The sequence below is a fragment of the Falco biarmicus genome, chromosome 6, assembly GCF_023638135.1.
Source record: "Falco biarmicus isolate bFalBia1 chromosome 6, bFalBia1.pri, whole genome shotgun sequence".
NCBI classification, from domain to species: domain Eukaryota; kingdom Metazoa; phylum Chordata; class Aves; order Falconiformes; family Falconidae; genus Falco; species Falco biarmicus.
In genome coordinates this window covers 45,559,294-45,584,563 of record NC_079293.1, presented here as the reverse complement: position 1 = coordinate 45,584,563, position 25,270 = coordinate 45,559,294, and the positions used below count along the sequence as shown (strand labels likewise).

Below are 25,270 nucleotides of genomic sequence, written 5' to 3'. Positions count from 1 at the left end.
GTAGATGAGTGGCGAGCAGTGGATATTGTCTACCTTGACTTCAGAAAGGCTTTTGACTCCTGTGAGTTCCTCATAGTCAAGCTGATGAAGTATGGGTTGGATAAGTAGTAGACTGAAAACTGGCTGAATGGATGGGCTCTGAGGGTGGTCAAAGGCGTAAAATCTTGTTGAAGGCTGGTAACTAGAGGCATACCCCAGGGTTTAATACTGTGTCCAGTCCTGTTTAACATATTCATTAATGATCTGGATGACAGAAAAGAGCGTGGATATATTAAAACCCAAAACCAATACAAACCAACAAAAAAATCCACCAACCAAAACAAAAAAAAACACAAACCAAAAAAATAAACAATCCCCCCAACCCCCAAAAAAACTAAACCCAAGCAAACACAAAATCTACCAAACCCCAGCAAAAAAAGCTTGACTGTGCATCACAGTCAAACGTACTTTGCTTTACACCAGAAGAGTTTTGACACATTCTCAGTTGTAGCTCTAGAACCTGTTTCAAAGTGCTGGAAACAATGAGAACATGTTTGTTTCCATTGTCTACAGAGAAGGTAGCATCAGCTAATCCCCACTAGCAGGGGACAAAAAGCAAGAGCATATCTGTACCGACCCAGCTGGGGGTAGAGGGTGATTAAAACAGTACCTATTCATTTCTCCCTTTTTGTTCTTATGTCATCCTCCGTCTGACATCTCTTCAGCTTTTAGCTCTTTGCACCTCAGTTGCCCTGCTTCTCTTCCTCCCTTCCTCCCCCTGCCAAAAAAAACTCAACCCCAAAACAAACAAAAAAACCCTCCTTACTATTTTTAGTCTGTGTACATAAACTGCTGTATTGCAGGTCAGCTGCAAAACTCACTAGACAGCTCCAGTTCCAACCAGTTTCATACTCCCTTCAACCTTCCACTTCCTGGGTTTTCTCTCATTTCCTCATATTGTTTTCCCTCTAATGATTTTCTCTCTCCACATAGCACTGGTTCATTTGCCTATGCTTTCCTTCACCAGCTCCCACCTTCATGTATCTCTTCAGTTCCTGCACACTTCTTGGGCAGCAGTTGTCCTTTGACCTTTCCCCAGCTCCCCTTTTCCATTCTCATCCCATTTCCTACCCAGCTGCCAAAATCTGACCCATGTTTATCTGGAAAATAAGGCAGATCAAGCTGCTTCCCTTCATCTTAGTCTGGCTCAGCACCAATCTTCTGGCTGCCAAACTGAATGGCCTCAAGTCACAGAGGCCCAGATAATCAAATCCTATAAGGCTACAGCACTCCTGCAGATGTCTGTGGAGCCTCCCCATCCTTCTCACAATCCCGTACCTTTCATTAGGTAAATCCCTGCAGCATTGCTCAGGTAACTTGCGGAGAAAGGAATCCTGACAGACATATAAATGGGCTCCTCTGTAACGTGCTTCCAGTCACACGTCTTTCTCCTGAAACCCAGCGAAGAACTTGCTGCACAGGCAGAGGTAGCTGGTTCCCTACTGTCCTCACCATCTGGGAAGGAATTCCTTTGAAGCCCTTGGATCCTCACCTACACAAGAAAAAGCTCCACTGCCAACTACTCCATCTCTCAAATAGGCTGTCTAATGCCACGCAAAACTTTCAAGATTCATTGTTTATTAGGTGCTGCAGGAAATACGCTTGGGTATTTCACAGGTAAATTCCCCCAGTTCTTTTATAACTTCAAGTGCATTTGCCTCATTTACTTTACATCTACTGTAGTGATGCTTAATGTATTTCTAGCAGGCATTTATTGACTTTCCTACTTGTAAGTGGAAAATCAGTTTCAAGATTTCAATGATGGTTTCCAGTTTCTCAAGTTGTACAGTTTACTGCATCGCAGGATGAGCGAGGGCTAAAGTTTCCAAAATCACAGAGGTCATGCCTAGTGAGAGGTGACTACACACAGAAGCTGGCTTGCTTCTGTAGCATATGACAACCTCAAACACTCCAAACAAACTTAGCCAACAGTTGAATGTAGTGAAACAGCACCAGCTACAGAAACCTAAGAAGTCTTGCAGAAAAAGCGTTCTCTGTGAGAACTTTGGGAGCTGGGGTGAGGTGCTGGTGTTTAATCATGATGTGCCTTTGTGTTATCAAAGCCTTAGCGTTTTTTCCCCACTTATTGTTTCAGAGACCAGGCAGGTTGGAACTGCAGGTGGGAGGAGTGTCTCCAGCTGACTGATATTTCCTTTTGCAGATGACCTCATACAGCTACCTAAAGCTACGTATTCTATAAACAGCACATTATACATAAGCTTCCCAAGAAATCTTTCTTTGTGGGTTAGGTATGTAGGCTACAAACAATAGCCAAGGCACTTGACTGTCATCTTCAAAACGAAAAAAGAATATCACACTGATGACACAGTAACAAGCACATGGAGTGAGCAGAGCAATCCACGGAAGGACCCATCCGTATTTTATCCTGTACCAGAAAGGGGAAATGAAAGATGCTGTTATGCTATGGACTGGACAAAAACTTCACTGCTGCTAATAAATGCTACATCCATTTATTAGCACCACCAATTCTGAATTAGTATTAAAGAAAACATAATTCCTTCATATAACAATAGCATTTTTCAGCAAATATACATGTCATATTCAATGCTACAGGCCAAGGACATTGAGCGAACAGACTGCAGCTGTGAGCCGCATGAAAGGGAAGAAGAAAAAGACAGGAAAGAACTCACAGGACTAGGATTTGAGGCAGGGGGAGGAATCAATAAGTAAAACCCTTCAGATACAGCATTTAAAGGGCAAATAAGCTGTCTGCCGTTTGCTTCTTGCTACATGTTGTAGGAAACAGAGCACTGTATTATTTTCTTAAATAAACATTACTGCAAAGACTTTACCACTCTGATCACTACTGTTGTCATCTGTAGGATTTTTTTTCTGTTATTTCTTCATGAACACATAGTAACAGCTTAGCTTTATCTAATCAAATAAAAACTAGAAACACACAAGAACAATGATGTTACACTAATTTGTAAAGACTAGCAAATGCCAAATCCATTGTCAAGTCCATCTGTCCTGCTGTGAAATCAAACAATGGAAAAAATAGCATTATGGAACAATTAACACCATCCTAACCAAGAATCCTACCTTGACAATGCTTTTTAGATCCTGCACATACATCCTCTCTGTCTCCAGAATCTCTTGGACAACTCTGTCCACGTAGAGGAGCTTGGGACTGGTGGGCTCTGTGACCAGGGACATGGCACAGTTTTTGCTCACTCCTTTTGGTTCTGCTTTTCTTGGCACGTTTAGCCTTTTTTCAAAGCTTTCCTCAGGATCCTCTTGCTCCGCAGGGGAGTTTTTGCGTGGCTTGTTGCTGGAAAATCGCCTGGCTGGGACCAGTTCTAGCTTGATGGCACCTGTTTCTTTATCCTGGTTGAACAAGCCCAAGTGGCTGTTTGAAACCAAAGTCATTCTGCTTCCAAAGGAGCAGTGGCTGTCCCTGGAGGAAGCAGAGGAGGAAGTGGAACTAAAGCTGACGGGACGGTCACTGTCTGACAGGTCCATGGTTTGTTTTTCACAGTAGCGAAAAGGTCTGTTCTCCTTGTGCAAATCTTCCCCTTTTGTCTTGGAGTCGAAGGCCTCCGTCACAGTTGGTAAAACATCGAGAGGTAAGTGGAAGTCATCTAAAAAAATAGACAGAAGAAGTGGGTTTACACTTGCTGCTCCATATAACACAAAACTTCATAATAGATACTTTTGCATACAAAACTGCCACAACTGTAACTAAAAGACAATCAAAACAAAGCAATTTGGGGGTCACTGTGGCTCTAATGCTTTTTAGGTGGTGGGGAGCCCCCACTGGGGGCTACAACATAGGCACCACATATCTCCTGCTTGCATATATGTCTCTGGCATGTCCTTGTGCCAGAGTGCTGGGCTTGGTGCTAGTGCATACACTGCCCAGGCTCAGCACAGGACAGAAATAAGACTCAAGGAATTTCCCTAAGGTTAAAAAACTCTGTTGGGAGCAGTATCTACTGTCTCCAAGCTGAGCACTGACCCTGGTTTGGAGGCTTTGAAAAACTTAAGAAGATACCAGACAGTGTCTTTTGTTTTGAACACTGCAAGACCAACAGTCAAACAAAAAATAAAAGCAGTTATCAATTACCAGCTCTGTGGTTTGCACAAAAAGACTAAAACTGGAATGATTTCCCAATGAAAATACTGCAGCTTCTGAAAAGAAGAGTTCTCGCAGAAAAGAGTAATGCCAAATAATTCAGTTTTCTACTGGGAAAATAAGTTATTCTAAAACTGTTCAGTCTAAGCCAGAATATTACCTCCTGCTGAACTGACCCAAAGCTGTTTTTCAAAGCAGTGCAACAACAAAATAAGATGTCTGTCTTCCTGTCGGCATTTCAATTCTCCTTTCTTTTTATCACTGAAATGCCCTGCAGGACACTGTCCACGATGCAATGCAGACTCCTCGCTGGCAAAGTTCTGTGTGAGATACACCACAAGACTCTGCAAAAGCAGCTGCAGGTAAATTCAATACTTCAAGGTTTCATTTCAGTAAGAAGTGTCCACCCAAAAAAATCTTGCCTCAATTTTCAGACTTTCAAAATGTCTGTCCTATGAAAAAGGGAAACTTGTGACAACTAAGGAAGAAAAGCAATCCTGAAGCTACCCACACAGTGGAAACTTAGTCCTTATTTTATTCTAGCAACAACCTCATTTTTCAAAAGTCATACCAGCAATTACAGCTCTAGACAGCAGTTTCAGTAAAGAAACCATAAAGCCAATAAACTGCAAATCAAACCCGCCCAACCTTTAAGGTGGCCTTTCTTAAACAGAGACAGACTTGCTAGGCTATGACAAGCAGAAACCTCCTGGACACCACTCTGGCTGCAGTTGGTCGTTGGGGCCGAGCGGGAGGTGGGGAATTTCATTCAAAGCAGAAAGCCACTCTCTCATGTTTCAAAATCAAACATTATGATTTATTTACAAATAAAAAATCCCAATCCAAAGCAAACAAACAAAAAAGAAAGTGCAGAGAAGAATGGAACATTTGATTTACTTGGCCTATCTTGAATGCATGTTTTTATTTGTACATGAGTGATTAATACTTCCATTTCAGTGATGATAGTACTTGCTTTCTGTTAAGGAGAAGTATTGCCCTCAAGGTAATGCATGGAATTAACACCGAGTAATTTGCTCATTACATGGGTCAGAAATTGGCCATTAGATTAAAATCCTCATTTGGCACCTCTGTATCCCTGGTTTTACCTTGAAGTCTGAAAATCTATAGCCCTTCTTTGTGCCAGGTTCTTCTGGTTTTGTAGCACAGAAGTGTATTTTCTTACCCTTCTTGAATAAACCACATCAAGTACAGACTCCAAAAATAAAATATAAAGCGATAAACCAGGAAAATATTTAGAAATTAAGTATGCAGTGAAGTTCTCTTGTTTCTAAATGTGTATGGACAAAGATGTTTGCCTTCCTATTGCTTCTGATAAGAAAGTAAGCATTTTTGATAAGGAAGAATGTATTTTTGTTATCAGCTTTGGATCATTTTTCATGTTCAATTAGAAAGCACAATGTCATTATGCAGATGTAAACCCCCTCGAAAAATGGACAGGATAAACAGGATAACAGGGATACCCTTCCTCTAACTTACTCCAAGATATTTTACTAAAATTACATGACAAAGAAACACCTGATTAGCTGCATTGGGGGTGGGGTGGGGTGGGGTGGGGTGGGGTGGGGGGGGAAATAAAGGGTTCCTGTGGCATTCAATACTCCATGCTCTTTTCTTCCTGTTTCACTGAGATACAGTCTGCCTCTCAGATAAGCTGAAGGCATTAGTATGTAATATTTGCTTCACAAACATTGTCAGGCTCATTAGTATAAAAAACAAAGAAAACACAGTTCAGGTCAATGAGATTGGAGTCAGAACAAATGTTAAAAGTAGTTTTTCTCAAGACATACTTGTAGCCAGGAACACTGAGAGATTTTAACATGTCTTACAAAACCAAACCCCCTTATTATCTTGTTTAATGGGCAATGTCATTTCTTATAAAAAAACCCCCAAGTATTAGTTGTAGTAGTTAAAATGGGCTTGCTCTTTAACACCTGTATTCCAACTGACTTTGGCAAACCCCAGGCACCTACTAGGCACAGCTAATTAATTGCATGTTATGGCTCAAGTTCCTCAATTTTTTTATGCAAGTGACTATTCCTGTATGTTTCTACATAAGTTACGCCAAGAAAACTATTTGCTACCTGAAAATCTTGGTCTGTTTTGTCCCCAAAGCCCCATCCTGATTGCTAGCCTGAAAAGTTAGGTTTTACTTCATTCTTACTCCTTTCCCAGCCAGATATAAATTGGTCTTTTGGCTTCTCTGTGGAGAGTTTTTGCTAAAATTTTGCCCATTGCGTCTCCAACCAGTACAACACATTTCTCAGGGTCCAAGCAGATGGCACCAAAGCCCTGTGCTCCTGCAGAGCAGCACCTACAGAGCTGGTGAACCCTCCAGAAAGGCAGGAGACGTGGGACCAAGGATTTCAGCATGGCACAAAACCAGGAAGCAGTTTCCTTTCCTCAGCTGACAAGTCCTGTACCAAACACTTGGCACTCTACCTCTGGAAGTCAGGGCTTGGGGACAAGCCCTGGGCTTTGCCCAACCCTCCATTTCTGCCTCAGCTACAGGCTGTTACAAACCCATAGCCCTTCTCAATAACACAGGATCTGTAAATCTTCCAAGGCTTCACAGGTTTATCTTCAGAAACCCCTCTGAGAGTAAGCAGCATCACCCTTACTGTTGAAATCAGGAACAGGTATTATAGATTATTTCTGCAGTCACAAGCCCTTTGGAAAAGGCACCAGCTGAATCCAATTCATTGCCACAACCACATGCCCATCCCCTTTTGTCTTGTCAGGGTCTGCATTTGGCTTTTCAGAGGTACGGTTTTACTGCCTAAGGTCTACACCAACTGCCCACCAAAAAATTCACAGGTGAATTAATGAGAGTGAGGGTAGAGGGGAACCAGCCTCCTCCAAGATTGCTCTCTGTGCATTATAACTGACTACTCAGTGCCTTCACAAACCCTGTAACCTCTTACAAATTTCTATCTTTGACACAAACTTACTATAAAAAGCATGTTTATTTCTCCTGTACCCTGTGGGACTGATTTACAAGCCCCCTCCCCACCAGCCACCAATTTCAGCAGCAGCACCAGCAGGTAGGTGCATTCACCAGCACTCGGGCTGCAAACAGCTGGTGTAATGGAAGGTACCCCCAGACCCCCCCAGCACCACACGCTCTGAGCAGGTCTTGCACACCCTGACCTACGCCTGGCCCGGTTCACTGCTTTTTTTGTTAGGCTTTCTTTTGTTTACTGAATCTTTTCAATGAATCACCAAAATAATATTAAGAACTTTTGTGAGTTGTGAATAACGGTATTTAACTCAGTCTGGGGAGGAAAAAAAATAATCTTCAATTTGCATACTTTAATTAAGGAATAATAGTAATTACTTGTTAGTTCAGCACTGAAAGGAGGATAATTACTACTTGTCCCTACTCACAAGGAAACACACTCCCCAAACAAGGTCATTTTTTGTTTGTGCCTTTGCATGAATGCGGTGAGCCTCTCCCCTCCGCAGGCCCTGCAAACCTCCCCGCTCCCTCCCGCCCCCCCCGGGATACACACACACTGGCAGGGCACAACCCCATAGCACTCCCCAGCAGGAACAACACCATGTCCCTACTCTACAGCTGTGCAAGGGCAAGAAACATCCACATTTCACCCCAACAGGCAACTCCAGCATTGGTTACAACTCTGAAGGCACATGCAAAGCAACTACTTTGGCATATCTCCTGTTTTCAGCGTGCAGTCACAAGTTCTCACCAAAAATGCATACACTTTTTCTATCACTTGCTTTTCTTTAACAAATACCTCCTTCCTGTAGCTATATTCATGGTAATGATAAAAATTCTTTTCCATTGTCTCTGCAGCTTTGGCTACTCTAGAACGTTAGCATACAATGAGAGATAAAGTGCTTTAAGTCAATTTCATATTTAAATACAAAGATTCCAAAGCCCTGTATAAATATAGGTATTTATTCCTCCAAGTTGTTTACCGTACATGACATTTCAAGACATACTGCATGACTAAAAACTCACAAGTCAATTTATATTCATAATTAGTATTGTTGTTGCCTTTCTCCTGGCATGAAAAGGAGCACCTCAGATGTTATCTACAAAGTCAACACTACCAGAAATTACAGGCTTCACATCCTCTGGAAGTTCAGCTACATAAAAGTGATGAGACTACAAGAAACCTTTCCTGTATTTTCCTTGATATTTTAATATTTCAAATTAAGTATTCATACTGTGGATACAGTTAAGCAAGACTGTTTAGAACAATTTCTACATTCAGCATCAAATTCAAATGCAGCACTGGAATTGAGAAACAAATGTTACACAGCTGCCTGTCTGAGAAAGATTAAAATACATTCAATACAAGAATCCCAACATGATCTTAAATACATTCCTCATATCCTCTCCTCTGAATGTTGTCCAGTTGAAGGTCAGCAGATTTTTAATTACTAGATTTTGCATATAAACACATAAAATTTCTAAAGCTAACACCCTCTGTGAACAAAATCACGTTAGAGTTACAATATTTGCAGGATTAGATCTCTAGTCTGAACTATCACAAACAATATGCTGCCATATACTTTAACTGAACTTTGAGCAACAGAGAATCCATTTATTAGAAATCTTACAAGGGAAAAAAGTCACCAACTAATGTGCCTCTCTCAAATTACTGCCCCCCCACCCCCCCTTCCGTATTTAAAGCAGAATAGCCTCTGTCACAACCAAGCACACTAATGTCCGAGAACATTATTGCAAGAGAAAATCCTCTGCGACAGTATCTCACCACTGAGGAATGTCTCAGGCTTCCCGCACCCAGGATGAACAAGTCCTCTCTATTTTTCCAGTCCTCTCCAAACAGCCCACGACCTACCTGTGTGGCAGAAGTGAGGCACAGGCTCTGCCTTCAGCTGTTCCCGAATTACCTCATTGGGCGCTCAGGTAAAATGAGAAGCTCTTACTAGTCTGTACAGCTCCTTTGCCAGAAATATTGCATGAGTCAGCTTTTATCTATCAAAACTCTAAACACAAAGGCTTTACAGAAACCTGATTCACAACTTTCTCACCGCCTTTTTCCCAGCACACCGACAGTCTTCAGCATCGCTAAGAGCCTTAAATGAAACATGACATCATGCAATTCAGGGACAGGACAATGGGCATCACTGTGGGTAACTTTAAAATGCACACTTCACTGAGCAACACCCACTAATATCCATTTTTCCAGACACAACACTGTGAAAACATCAAATAGAGCCCCCACTTCCACAGCATTTATAATTTGCAGATTTGTCCTTGATTTGCAGACAATGCCGATAAGCATGTAAAGCAAATAAATCACCTGCTGGTATTGTGAAATTTTGTGTTTAATGTTAGAAACTCCCATGAACCTGCGATGCAAAACTATGATCCTCAGCAATAGGATCATGGCTGGATCCTATTCTGCTCTAACATAAACAGGAGCAGGGTTTTGCAGGGTGCTTGCAAAGCTTCGGTGTTTTTTTAAAGAGGGAGAGGAAAGACTTCCAGAAGAAAACGTGAAAACCAATCAAATGCTCTCTGCTAATTCACAATGAAGCAAAGTAAAAGAAATTTAAAAATTAAAAAAAAAAGAAAAGAAAAAGAAAAAAAGATATTTTTGCAGGGAAGGGGCCAGTGAGAAGAGAAACAGAAGCAAAGAAGAAGAAACAGAGAAAAGGAGAAAAATTAATATAGACTGGTGCTAACTGGTGGGAAAGATGAGGGCTCTCGGCCTGTGGAGGGGATGGTGGCATTTCTATCTCAGAGGTGAAAGGCAAAAGAAGTCAAAAGAGTTCCCAGCTGCTGGCACCACTTTCCAGGTGTGCTCTCACAGCTGCGTGCTCAAACCTAGCCCCAAAGAGATACTCTATCTTTAGAATCATACTTGAAATTCACTCCTCCTCTCCTTGTATGTAATGTGGCCTCGGCTTCATTCCGAGTTTTCCTAAAGAGCATAATCCTTAAACAACACCTTTTAGCAGGAAACTGAAGGTAAAAAAAGGAAGTGAAGACAGCCTTGAAACCATTTGCAAAGCTGTGGAACACTTTGATCTGAACATCAGGGCTGTCAGGGTGAAAGTCCCTTTTACCCAGGCTAAAAGATCAGGTGTTTACAACCTGTTGCCATGCTACCATGTCTCAGATTGAGATGTGCCCTCTCACATATATTCTCTTCTAGGTTTTGAGGCTTTAACACTTACAATTAAAATATATACATACACATTCAGACTTGTCCTGGACACACTCATAGGCCCAGAATGGCCAACACTGGTCCCAACATCCTCAGTACATAGACGGTGAGGCACCCAGGTACTCAATCAAATAACCTGAATGCGGCCAATTTACCACACATTTGCTAAGCTCTACATTCACACATTTCTGTCAGGAGATAGTGATTCACTCCTCTAGACCTCTGCTTCCTTACATATTGTGCCCACCTTGTCCACAGAGCTTTTATTACCTTTGTGTGAGCTTTTAACTAACTCCTGGGTGGACCTGTAGAGCATCAACCAGTCACAGGGCATTGCTTGGTCACTTCTGTGTAGTCCTATGACATACAAATGATACCACCAGCTTCATCATTTAGCAATGGCAAACCTCCTGAACTCTGAAGGCTCAAATCAAGTCCAGTGACTGACCCAGAGGCAGCCGGTGACAAAGACCTTCCCATGTCTGCTTCAGCAAGCTAAGTATAAGCAGGGGCCGCAGTGATGGAGCGTGAGCTTCAGCTGCTGGTCTAAGCTGGCACAGTGAGCTCTCATGAGCATTACTATGGAGGGGGGAGAGGGCAACAGAGCCAAGGTCCTTACTCTGCTCTGCCTTGCTCTTTCATCTCTGCACATTTGCATTTGACCTTAGCTGTCCTTTACATCCCTACATACAGAACAGCAGGAGTATACCCCATACATGAGGATTTCCCCAGGAACAACACCTCACCCCCACATCACTTTAAATATGCATAGCACTGAAAGCTGTCAGTGCAGTAGAATAGAAACTCAAAAGCCTTCTGTTTTACTGTCTAATGTGCATCACCAATGAAACACTACACAGATGTGCCAGAAAAATAAAGCTTTTACCCCACTTCTCATTTTCTAGCATTTCATGTCTGTGTTCGGCTTTTATCTGCGCTATCTTTTAGGAGTTGCATCCCTTTCTCTGCCCCGTCTCCTGCTCCCTCCTGTTTTATGCAGTGCTGTAAGACCACATTATTAATGCATCAGAGTTAAGAGGTGAGAAGGGCAACCTGTTTTTACTTTGCAACAAAGCTTCGATTTTTCTAAACTTGAAAAATAAGTGGAGTTTATAGAGGTTAGGAATGTTATTAATTCTCAGCTGGCTAAGGATTTACTGAAGAAATAAGTTATCCTCAGCAAAATTTAAAAAAAAACCACAACAAAACAACAAAAAAAACCCAACAAACCACTCAACCCATAACTCAACCACAGGGTACATTCAGGCTTAAGGACACACTGACATCTTCACTGAAAGTGCAATGTAATGTATTAATAACTCTCTGCAATGCAGTAGCTATTTAATCCATACACAGTACTGCAGAGACACCTAACAAAAGGAACGAGCCATCACATGCTGCTGATGTACTGCAACACAAATAGAGCATATGGATCCAATGCTCCATTTATAGGCCTTTTAAAAGGATTATTTTCCATCTCCTTGTGAATTCTGAAGGCTTGCTTATCTTTTAAAAAAGATGGCCCAGTTCTATTTTATTCTATTCTAAATTGCAACAAATGAGAATTCAGTGAAGACACACAGATATAAATGTATACGGAGGAATAACACCTTAGATGATAATGCAAACAAAGCCTTCACATACTTTTCTGCCCATACTGGCATTTAGTGAGGAAGAGTAAACAGTAAGTATTCAACATTATGCTGCTTGAATGTTTTCGTATTTTTACGTTCAAACTTCAGTGCCATGACCTGAATGAAAATCCACATGGCTTCTTCCTTTCCACCCACATACAGGATCAGGCCTTGCTGCTGGCACATTACTAGTGTCTTTCCACCCTATACTACATGACTGTTAACTGTGCTTGGACATCACATCTGGTTTCTACTTCTCTTGGACTAGTCTACTGCTCCAAGCAAATGTCCTGTCATGCCAACATCCTACTGCTAAGGCAAGTTTTCAACTTCATCTAGCCCAGCTAAAGTTACTGCTGAAGTTCACAACCTTTCAAAGCCCATTGCAGCACAAGCACACTGGAGGTCTTGGCTAGGCATCCCCAACACAGCATAAGACGGCTGTTGCTTCACAAAGAACATTGGGATGATTTTAAGATCAAAAAATGTTAACTGTCTCATAGCTAACAATGTAAAATGAGGCAAAATAAACTTTAGAGAGGGATGTGCAGTTTCAGTACAAGGAAACATCTAGGACTTATTCTTACTAGTTACGGTGAAAAAAGTAATTGTGTGACCACAAAGTACAACTCCCCTCTTCCAAATTAACAAGAACTCTTAACTACAATAACTAGCACAGGATAGTTCTTTTAAACTAATTTTATCAGTCTATTGTTTGCTTCTGCCACTGAACATTCTGTTGGCTTCCAAACATTTCCAGTGAAAATACTGCCTGAAAAACACCCACATTTTGTAAAAGCCAGCTCTCCGTAATAGCTGATTTTATTAGATGCCAAATAGAAGTGAGTTTCAGAAGCTTTAAATAATTGATGTTTTTTTTAAGTCCAGCTAAATGATTTCTCCCATTTTCTTGTGAACTGGAGACACTTACTGGAACTTCCTCCACACCTCTGGAAGTTTAGCAACTAGAATTTTGAAACAGAACTGAAATAGTAACCCCATAATCAAACTAACAGATGTTTGCATTCACAATAAAAAAAAAAATAAAATTCTTCTGGGTTTCCTCTCTTGAATAAAAATGGAAGCTGCAGAAAGCAGTATTCACGTTTACATCTTAGGGAGAAGAATCCTTAAATTCTACCCTGGCTGGAACTAAGACATATTTATGGTCTGGCTTCACCACAGACTGGCTCTGGCATTTGAAGTCATCAGGCATTTTCTTACACCCACTCTGCTAAAAGGGAACATTAGGTGTTATTTTCAAGTTGGCATTACAACAGTAAGCTGACAGCTCCTTCAGAATCCCAGTTCTAATAGGAAGGTATTCAGTAACAGTTAAAGGAACTCAGGACATAATAAATGATTGCGGCATATTTTTTGCAGCATACAATAATTAGCATTTTGAAATCTTGCAGCACTTTAAATGAAAATAAATAAAAAGAAACCAAGCAGGTGTTCAAGTTCAAAGGAGTACAACATACCACAGCTCTTCTCACTATATTGCTTTTACACTTAAGTACAGTATTTTACATAAATGAGGTCAGGAAGACTAAGACTGCTAAATGGCAACAAAGCAACTGGTCACAGCAGAAAAATCAAGGTGTCTTACTGCTGCCACAACATCTGTAAAAATGCAGTCAACCTAAATCTGCATTTTTTTGTTTTCTATTGATGATCCTGACTGTTGTTTACCTTGATTACCTTTCTACCCCTCCTCTCTCTTCCTTGTCATTAAGCTTTACCATACCTCTGTGAAAGCCACTCCAGTAGACCCATGTCTGTGATGAAGTAGCTTCATAATGCTTTCAGAGTTGCTTTAAGGCCATTCTGCAGTGCATGTTAATGCTTTCTACTACTTTTTAGCTGTCGTTTCATGAAGACAAACCATTGAGAAAAACAAAATTCCTGTCTCCAACAGGCAATACTTTCCTTAGAGGTTTTGTATGCAAAACAGTGAAGCAGGAATTCAGATTATTTGAGATCACTGCAGTTTCAGTGTACAGAGCAGTGGAGCCTCTGCTCCCATGTACAGATGGTGTTAATGCCTGCAACACTTATCAACATATCAGTATTCAAGATTAACTGTGCCAAGAGTCACACTTCAGAAGCCACAGGGCAAGAAGCAAACAGATTAGAGGCTTGGACTTGCTTGCAGTGAACATTTGGTGCATAATTCACAGCAACTGACTGACTGAGTCATAAGCCTTTCTCTGCACTTTCTTCTTATTAGAACAATAATGTGCTTAATTCAAACCAGAAAGACAGGAATTTTATTAAATCTATATATATATTGCAGAGCCCCTATGCCTTCTTTACCAACAGTTACAGAAAAATAATCCTATGGACTTAAAAAGTATTAAAATTCTCTAACATTCCTATTCAGAGGTATTTTAATTGAATTTTATACACACATAACACCCAACAAAGAAAGTCAGTAGAAAGAGATCTTCAGATTTCTACTGACCTTGGGATTTATTATGCAATTTTTTGTCAATCTGGAGGGAAAAAACCCTTACAAATACAAACATGAGAAGGACATGAAATCTCATTGAAAAAAATGTACCACTATATGTTTTACAGCAAGGTAGGAGAAATTTAAAACAGTCATGAAAAGACATCAGATAACAACTGCCTCCTACTATCCTTTCGTTTTTCTGACTTTTACAGTCAGTACCATATTAATTCTCTTTTGCAGCCTTCAAACACTTTTACACTGGCAAGTTTTCAGATTGCTTGTTAACTATAACAAACAACATCTAAATTCATCCCCATGGCCCAAACAACTGCCAGTATTCAGTAAACAACTCGGGCTTTCTCAGTGTTTAGATCAGAGACGGGGAAAACAGAAACTTAAACTCCTACTTAAATAGTGCTAGTACAGCTAAAGGAGTAATTTTTCTCAGATTTCTACCTCGCGCTGTATCTCCCTTCCAGACAGGGACATTCAATCCCATCATTTCTCTTGTTTGGGTTTTCCGCTTGCTTGTTTTCTGTGAGAAAGGGGTAGCAAACCCCTGCTTATTTAAATATTAGAGCTGGGACCCAAATCAATATCTCAAATACAAAACACAGCCCAGACTTGGAGAAACTTGGCCACAAAGGCAAATACTGTGGTCTAAAATGAGCAAGTGTGGGGGCTAAGGAAGGGAGAATGTATTGACTCTGTGATAGAACTGCAGGGTTTTCCCTACAAGCCGTGCTAGGAAACAATTCCTTTTGTTGTTCCTGTTTTTAGAGAGAACATCAAAAGTTTAACTACATACCCTCTAAACATGGGAACTTACACGGTAATTCAGTGCATGATGTAGCATTTAAGAGCCATTCTCACGATTGACCGAGAGTCTTGGTTTATTTTTAAAAAACGTCACACAGTAAACCACTTTTCTTCCAAAACCTGTGATCAAATTAAGAACATTAAGCTGCAAATCCTCTGTTATGCCCATGCTTTCCCTTAAATTCAAATGTAGCCTTCTAACTTCCCCCAGGGTAAGCTTTCCCTTAACATTCAACCATGAAACTCATCAAACAAAGAGGCAAGGGAAAAAAACAAAACCCTTCCCCTCTCTTCCTTGCCTTCTCCTTTAGGTAGACCGCTGAGCTGGAAGATCCCTGCAGGGAACTCGCCACCTGCAAGCACGAAGCTGGTCCAGTAAAAGAGCAGGGAGGAATGGCTAACTGCCCCTAGGCTTCTTCCAGCCCTGTTAAAAGAAGGCTCCATGCTGAAAATCAGTTTCCCTCAGTCTGCCCCGACATCCCAAGAGCTCTGAGACTTTTCACAGCCAAACAATGCTGAGCATTCACTATTGAGGTCTGAGGCGCAGAGACACACTGAGAGGCCACTACATCGGTATTATTCCACTACGTTCAGCCTGTTACCACAGCTATTAGCTGGCATGCTCACTTTTCAAATCCCCATCTCTTTGGAAACCCTGACTACCATTATTTTATTACAAAGAGACACAGGTTAAAAGAAGTTTATCTGGGCATTCTCCTAGTCTCCCCCTTTGGCATTACCTATAATTTGTTACTCATGTAGGCAGAACTTCAGTAAGAAGCGCCTCACTTTTGCAGTTGTATAGAAATTCTGTTGCTATTGATGTGGTTTATTAACAAAGATTTTGGGAAAATATTTGTGAAGTTTGTGTAATTTAGATCAGTAACAGAATGCAATCAGATGATCAGCCGTAACTATTCGGTAAGATATTTAAAATGAATAAGGGCTTGCAAGTAATTTCATTAACTTTATTCAGCAAAACAGAAGGATGTCAGTTCCCCTCCATATCATTTTTCTTCTTTTGCATCAATTTCTATATACAGCCATAGATGAAATTAGTTATCTCTGCAAGCAAAAGCATTTATCTTTCAGTACAATGAGCTATAAGAATGGCAATATTCCTCTCCAGCACAACTAGCATCAGGAGAGCAAAACAGGTGCCTTTTCCAATTGATCTGCATCACTTAATAGAGTACCAAAAGATATTAAAACTTCCACTCCAGTGATTTTTCAGTGAATACATGTTCTTTATAATCTAAGACTAAAGGACTTGAAACATTTTAAACCTTTAAACTATGCACAGACCCTGCCAATTAGAAATTCATTGCAAAATATTTTGAAAGTTAGAAAAACAATCCGGGAGAAACATTCCCCTCCTGATGAAATTAGAACAAAGTTCTTTGAAAACAATGACAAAGGCATCGGTTGCTGAAGGCCTGAACACCACACAGCAAGAAAATTTAAACTGACTGTGATCATATTGCTGCCTTTCGCATGGCAACTGCTATACCTGACCTCAAGTCAGAAAAATGCAACATCAAAACCCAAGAGCTCCGTGGCTAAAGTGTGACGTTCATATGCACATTGGTGGAAAGAAGAGAAGCTGCCAATGGTTCACCAGATGTAAAAGATCTTCAATGGCAAAATTACCAGAGACAGTGGAGTCACAGCTGTAAGGATAAAAGCATCTCTCACAAGCACAGCACAGATCCACTGGAATTAAAAAGAAGGGGCTTCAGCGCCAGTATTCCCCTTTGCCCTTTGAGGTACAACAACATAAAGCCATTTTTAGGACTTGACAAACAGCATCAACACAAACTGTGTTTCCAGAAGTAGAGAAACAAACTCTAATCCAATATAATCACTACATTTAACATATATTGGTTTTGTCTATATGTGCTTTATTTATAACTTATTCATGCCTAGGGGAGGAAGGATTTCCTGTGTCAGAAGAATATTAAAGAGAAAGTCCCGATGCTGCAGATAATTTGTTGTTAATACTTCTGCATCTATCAATAGCTCTATCTTGGAAGAATACTGCCTGGGGCGTAATGTGGGAGGATAAAAGCCTAGGAAAGCTAGAACAGAAGTCCCACACACTCAACACTTAACCAGTCACCACTGCCAATCTATAGAGTTTTGAGTTGTTGTCTCCCATTTATTAATTTTCTTAACAGCCACATGCTAACATTGACATACAGGGATGTGAGCAAAACAAATATCATAGGGATTTGCCAGTTTCTTATTGGAGGGACCAGGGAGGGGGTTTGTTATCAGGTTCCAAATACCCTGAAAAGGATAGTTCAAACTTCAAGTCCCACTGTGTCAGCACTCTGCCTCTCACATCCAGAGGTGGCAAGAAGCGTATTTAAGATAAAAGACCTGATAATCACCATTAGCAAACAGGAAAACAATTATGGAGTATGCACTGAGTATGTTACACTGGAGGCTCACCGTTTTCCCTCTGTATTGACATTCCTTCTCTTATGTTTGCTTTTCTCTTTTCAAACTAACATAGTTGATACAGGAACCTATCATTGATATCAGTGGTTCTGCTTTGAGCCTCTAATATTACTCTGCACATAGTGATGTAGCTAGGAATCTCTCCTTAGCACTCCCACTTGCCCCCTTCATTTATTCCTTTGTTACAAAGATGAATGGCCATGGGAAGTGAGAGCTTATACTGTTAGTTTAAATAAAGGTAATTCCCTAGGCAACTCCATATTCTCATCTGAAATAGATTCATTTTAAGAAAAAAAAAAAAAAATCTTCAGACCTGCAAAAGCAGAACAGAAGGGGTATTGCAAGCAGCTCGGGATTTTCAGATTTTCAAAGTGCTTAGCCATGGACTTTTCCCGTATGAGTTTTAAGGAAATATTTATTGTATTTAAGTCAGAAACTAGAAAAACCATCCTAGTACTATAAAAAAACCCCAACTTTTCATTACTAACTAGGTATCAGTAGCCCAAGAGAGTAAGTTTTTACCCACTTAAAAGACAAGCTGCTCTTTCTCACGGGGATGTACCGCATCAATCACATGCTAGGCCACCTAAAAGGTTCAGTTGATATCCCATTAATATCTACATCTAAAGCTTTAAAATTAGATAAACAGTTTCTGAAAAAGAAGTTATATTCTAACCCGCCATAAAAATTAAGTGGCTTTGGCCCATTTTCTCTATGGACGTAAGTCTTGAGCCCTCAGTGTGGATGATTTATCCTTTCCCGTCCTCAGAACAAATGAGTTCATGCAAGAGGATGCAAAAGGAGACTTATACTTCAGCTGATACCCTGGAGTCCATCTCATGAGGTTGGTTAGATGAAAAACAACCCACAGTGAAGAAAAAAATTATCAGTTGTGCTTCTTCTGATTATCTGATGACACAACTTGTGCTCTTGCCTGGAAAACTGATACTGATTGATGGCAGCTGTATAGCTCATCAGAAATTCCCACTTGAAATGCAAGGCATTTAGTACAATTTTAAGAAATGGGAGTACAGCATCACAGTGAAGGCAGAGATTATACATAATGAAATTTTAGCACTGCAGTTAGTCTGGGATCTTTGACAGTCTTCTCACGTAGAGCTCCGTGTCACAGCAAGGGAATTAGGCCCCAATTTTCAGAACAGCCCTTTGCTGAGGGTTTCCAGACTTGATGCCCCTTGTCAATGCTAAACACTCAGGGCTTCAAGCAAGGGGAAGCTGGAAGAGTAGTAACTTTAGAAAACAGGCCCTGGAGCCAGAGATTTAGCTTGTGAAAACAATTGTGAGTCCTTGCCTTTAACAGCCTACAAAAAAATTTAAATGCTGCTCAGTGCAGATCTGCCATAGGTCTTTGTCTGCCACATCGGGAACGCTAGGTGTAAGCCTTGACAGGCAGAAGCCTAAAGAGGCCGTGATCCACTTTGCTAGCACAAAAGAAAGCTCCACTGTGTGAGATTAGCTTCTTTCCTTACACTGCTGGTACAAGTCTGTCTGCTCCACACATCAAATACATTTAGATAGGTGGCCATCACCAATCTTCTGCCAGCATTCCCCAGCTAGGGCGTGGGCAGCTCTCCTCCTGCACAGCTTCATGGTCCTGCTGGCAACAAAGGCCCCAGCTAGGGAGCCCACCGAGTCAGGATTATGCCCATCTGGATATTTTTGTTGCTGTGGATAGACCTTTATCTGTTCCTAAGTGTAGTGTAGAAGCCATCTCACACAGGTGTGTATGACATGTAACTCCTGTGGTGTCCTCCAGCACTGCAACATACTCGAGGCATTTTTTTTTTAATTATATAAAGAGACAAAACCCCCAACTCTTTCAACTCTATGTATATATTTATGCATTCTATACATTAAAAATATAATAATCATCTGTTGCCAAATGATACAATTTATTTTGAAAGAGAGGGACAAAAAATTGACCTGTTGTCATACTACACTACTACAACCCTCCACCTTTTCTGGGAAAATACAGAAAAGGTTAAGGAGTTTTGCTAAATATGCTATGCTTCCTACATGTAATAAAAGTAGGATTGGTGTTAAGTTGCCGAAACCTAAGGGTTTGATGGATAGAATAGCCCAAGTTAGAAGACAGATAAAACTACTTCTTTCTTCAACACCTACATGCACTAATGAGTTGGGACGGCCCCTCAGCTTGGGGTCAGAGACAGCATGCCACCAGAAAACACTTAACGTGCAAATCCTGTAAACCTATTCCTCTCTGGATGCTTTAAACTCCTACATTTCCCTACTTTTTACAATGGTAAGGACATTTTAGGATCTTCACACAAATGTCAGTAGTCCTGACTTTTCAGACTTGCCTTACTTGCTGCCATGAACAGGATGAAAGGATAGGTTCAACTTTATTGAGCCTGCTTTTATAGTGAAGAATCAATGGTTTAACTAATTGCAAGTCAATTTTACAGTCATATGTCTAGGATATGTGAATAAAACTTAAAAAATTTACCTTGTATTACAGGACATCAAAATTCATCAGGCAATCACATGAAGGATGAGGAGGGTCTCTCTTTTGTTGTTTGTTGAGGGTTTTTTTGCAGGGGGGGGTGGGGGTTGGTCTGTAAAAATCTGTTATATGAGCATACTCCTCCCTCATTGCATTAGGCTCAGTTTATACTCAGATAACAACAGAGATGTTTCCTTCTGTAGTTGTTACTCTATACTTCAATCCTCCATCAAGACCAGCCAGGCTTGTTAAAACAGATATGTCAAAAGGTTAAGAAATGAACAAATAGATTTTCTCCAGCTGTAGAAAAAGTAGCTGGTAAACTCAACCCTTGGATCACTGCAAAGAGGTATTACTAAATCAAATGTCTGGTATTGATTTAAAATGGAAATAAAGGAGCGGATTGATTTAATCCAGTAAAAAAGTAAGCAACTGCATACTTCAATGTGGGAGAACTGGATGATCCCCAAGTAGGAAGAAAAGCATCTTAACAGATACATGATTTAGTATATACATTATGAATACAAAGCAAAATTCATTATAATAAATACCCAGTTTAAGTAAGCATTATTGAAATGGTAAATAGATTATATTAGAAATAATCATGTACCATAATAAAGGTTGTTCAGTAGAGACTACAGACATTTTATACACCTGACACTCATTTATTACTGAGGTTGTATCAAATTTGTAATGCTCCTAAATATTTGATACTTTGCTTTCAACATTTGGGTTTTAGGAAGGATGTAAAATGATTTTTATTTTTCCCTCTGCTTGCACTCTTTAAACCCAAACAAGACTTAGACAAAAGTTACCTTCTTTGGCAGGGTGGGGAAAGGGATTTCCTAAGGCCTTTCTTTTCTCCTCTTTCCTCCCCACCCTCCAGTAAATGAAATTAAAGGTCAGTAAGTATTCAGTGCAGTGGAAAGCCCTAGGTTATAAAAATAAAGGAATTAGAAAAGCTATTCAGGATTATAAAACTGGTGTACTCTCTAGATCATTCTCAAAATCCAAACATGGTGGTGGAAATACACTAGGTATCCTGACATTGCTAGAAAACATGATTAAATATATTTATAAGCATTGTGGAAAAAACACATCATACACAGGCAAAACATATCTCCCCAAATATTTGCTCTTGTCATTCAAGAGATTAATCCCTGAAGGAAACAATCATATAATGCATTTTTCATCTGCTGGTTTTTTTCTCTCTCTGCTTTAAAGACATAGGAAAAATCTTTTCAAAACAAAAAAATAATATATTAAAAATATTCTTTAAATATTTTCTTACTCCTTTTGGTAGGCTGTAATAAAACTGTTATGTCTTATATACTAGTCAAAAACCTTGCAAGACTAAATGCTAAGTTATAAACAGTCAACAAAATAAATTTAGGTTCTTAATTTTCAGACTAGTTCATTCTCAGGACACTCTTTCAGAGTCACTTTAAATCCCTGTTAAGCCCACCTGTGAGCTTGCCTCTCTGCTCTCACTCTGGATGACATACTGTCAAGCCCCATCAGTGCTTACAACAGGAGTAATGATCTGCAGCCACAGAGCTCAGTTTTCACCGGCATCAGGCTCCTGCTCAAACTGTCGAGCTGCACGACTGTTCATGCCGGAGGCAAGGAGCGGCAGGGAGTACACAGCCCAGAGGCTACAGGGGGAAAGAGGGCTGTACCCTCTGATGCAGCACCAAAGTGTTTGGAAACCTCTGGGAGAACAAAGGTACCTGCACAAACCATCAGGCACAGCTGTCCTTAAGACTGGATGCTGGTTTTTGCAGGTTCAACTAGAATACATGCTTGTCCCCTTACCTACAGAGGACCTTTAGGAAGGTCTTGTGGGTAATTAAAAAGCCCAAGAAAAGAACTTGACAGACGGGCAGGCTGATGGACCATTTCCTCTTTTTATTCCCATTTAAATAAAAAGCTTAGCTTCAGGCATGCAGTTCCATTGATTTAACTGGGATTATGAAATCTAACAACACACGTGTGTGCATGCATAAACGAACACACAACACATTGGTTTCTGGAAAGACATTATTTCCTATCAGACGATTCAAACAAAACCAAGTTGCAGTAAACTTCAGTGGCTTCAGAGGTACAGTTTGGGAATTTTTATCTCCTGTTAGTGCAACATCTCCTTCGGGTGGTGCCAAAAGCATCCTTTTCCTTTCTTCTCACTTTCTCCCACAACAAGTAGTATAATTTTACATCAGTTCATCTTCTGTAGAGCACTTACAAAGCCAGCATATACGAGTGACTTGTTTCAAACCACAGAAAGCTAAAGTATTGCACTGAAAGCCTGCTAGCAAGGTAAAGGAAGAATGCTTCTGCAAAGGTTTTAGTAAAATGACTAAATAACTTTTTTCTATAGCTAACAAAGCTATATAGATCTTTAGAGAGAGCAAATCTTCCAATCCCCAAATGAAACTAGAGCCGTATTTGAGATCACAACCTGTTTGATCTTTGACTAAACAAAACAACTGCTTAAGCTTTCACATGCCCCTGTGCAACACACTTCCACAAATCAATCACTGGAGATAAAACATTAACAGTGACAGGAACAAGGTATTATACTGACACAAAAATACAAGATATTTTGCACTACTACAGTTTCGGTAAAGATTCAGCATAAAGCATTTCTGAAACACTCAAACTCTGCAGTTTCTATCTGTATCTTCCTTTTCCACCCCCCCACACCCCAAAAAAGAAATGGCAAATCAAACACCCAGGAATAACAAACTTAGTGTTGTAACATGGCTTTGCATTCTTGTACAGCTATGTCAACCCACACAAAATGCAATTATGATGATGATCAAAACAGCCCCACAGCATTTAATATTTGCCACTCAAGCAGTGAATTAAGGACATTTGGGTACATCACTGAGATGACAGAACACAGGCACACTGAGATGAACATGCTGCAATAGCCAAAGGGACTGGTCATCCCAGCTATGCTAGACTCAAGGACCAATTCAGGAAAACCCTGCCTCAGGAAATGTTTGGTATGAAGATACAGACTATAAGTATTTGTCATTTTTCTTGCTACTTCATTCTTAGAAATTAAGGTTACCTTCAAAATTAAATGAAGTATCACAATAACCTTCCTATTTTAAATTGCTCAACAGTCATTAAGTGCTTACTGTATTACATTACATAGCTGGTCCACGACACAAAAATGACAAACCAAAAAAAGTGTCATACATACTTTTAAAGAACAGCACTACCAGTTGTTTGTTGTTTTGGGTTTTTTGGTGGTTTTTTTCATTCTTTTTTGTTTGTTTGTTTGTTTTAAGAAAAGATTCTCTGGTTTTAGGGTCTTATAGGAACACCAAATACTGGTGAAAACTTTTAGAGGAAGCAGGGAAAAGTGAGAAAGATGGAAAAGGTAAAAGAAAGGAAAAGGCTTACCCCAGAAACTTGTCCTACAGCAAATGCAGATTCATTTTCACTGGAGGCATAACTCTATATATGTTATAGTTCCCATCTAGTCCAACAAGTAACAGATAATTAGCTACTGCTGTCTTCAAACAGTCTAGAAATGTTATTGTCCAGAAACACGTCTGCAGAGTAAGGTCCTTCACTCCACCATGATTACTTCTGCACTTGTGAAGCTGTGTAACTGGTTACTCTCTTGGAGACGTTCAGCACAGGATTAACAAGTAGCTAAGAGCTATACTCTCATTCCAATTTTAAAACTGCAGTTTTGATACCACAGCTGGACACCTGCCATAACTGCAGGCCTCAAATAGGAATATTGCTTATTTAAAAAAAAAAAAAGAAAGAAAAAGAAAAAAAAGAACATCCTTCGAGAAAACTCTTCTTCCCCATTTGCTGCTCTGCAGCATCTTCAGCCTCCTTGGGGAGTGTGTTTATTCCACTGCCAGCTTTGGATTCCAGTTCCAGAGAACTGCAGGCACATCAAGCAGTATCTTTCAGTTATTTAAGTTTGGGAATCCTCCAGAATTGCTTTCCATAAGCTGTCCGGGAAATGCTGCTTGGCTAATTTGCACTATGGCTAGGACTCAAACTCCCTGTACAGACTACACAAAGGACTGATGGAAAATACTTTCTTAAAATAGCAATGTCGCCACCACCACACACACACTCTGCATCACTAACCTACACTGACATAATCTGGCAAGTGAAATGGGAAGAAAAATTCTATTTTCTGCCAACAAAAGAGGAAATTCATTAGTTGGATATTATATAACCTATAATAATTTAAAAACAAAAAACCCCACCCTCTCAAACTTCTTAAATGCACGTATTACATATACAGCATTTCTTTCTTTATTCTCTCTTCTAGACACATGGTTAAGTTACTTAAGTTACCAAGTAGCACCAAAGCCACAGAAGCCACTGAAGAGATATCTTCAGTAAAAACAGAGTAAAATATACCAGCCTAACTTCTTTCCCCGTGGTATGTAGGAATACTGGATTTTCTTTTTTTTAAACACGGTTATGGAGGGACAAAGAGTTGTTTTCTGGGTTTGGTGTTTGTTCGTTTTTTTTAAGTTATTATTCTACTTAAAGTACTACTTTTCCTAATCCAAAACTGTAAGCTTGCAAATCTTTAGAAAAAGTAGAAATGAGAGGTAAAGAATGAAAACATTTCTGCCGTGCAGCTACATAAGCAAGAGAGTGTCTTTTTTCTAAGACTATTTTGAACAAAAGCAACACTTAAAATATGAGCCTCAGTCTGGAACACAGAGTTAACCTCTGTAATAAAAGTGAGTTCCAGATTAACTAAGGAAATCCCAAGGGTATATATTACTTCTTGCTAGCAAAGACAAACTCATGTGTATTGCATTAGGTCAGTTTCACACATATATAAGGTTAGTCAATAAGCTAAGGGTGAAGCACCACACATCATAATCAGCCACTGATATGTGCTGAATATGTGGTGATATAAACATTGACCTTCCTATTAAATAGAATTTAATCCTATTAAATAGAATTTAAAACTTTGAAGAGTACAAGAGTTTAGGTCCTAGAAATATAAATTAGTTATTCAATGGGCAGGGCACACCAAATGTTCAATTACCACATATTCTAACATACCTGTATTGCTCACCATCACTGGTCATG

General features: G+C 40.0%; 1 protein-coding gene across 3 annotated transcripts in view; it reads right to left on the bottom strand.

Moving 5' to 3' along the window:
* Nucleotides 1-25,270, bottom strand: part of PLEKHG1 (pleckstrin homology and RhoGEF domain containing G1) — a 136,202-nt gene that overhangs the window by 47,126 nt on the left and 63,806 nt on the right. The window contains exons 1-2 of one of the 3 annotated variants that reach the window (XM_056343792.1): nucleotides 20,180-20,275; nucleotides 3,103-3,641 (exon numbers count right to left, since the gene is read on the bottom strand). In XM_056343792.1, coding sequence (XP_056199767.1) covers nucleotides 3,103-3,522 — 420 coding nt within the window. In that variant the 5' untranslated portion in view covers nucleotides 3,523-3,641; nucleotides 20,180-20,275. Of the gene's footprint in view, nucleotides 1-3,102; nucleotides 3,642-8,898; nucleotides 8,968-20,179; nucleotides 20,276-25,270 lie in introns of those variants that run through there. The other 2 variants (XM_056343793.1, XM_056343794.1) reach the window with 2 other exon arrangements.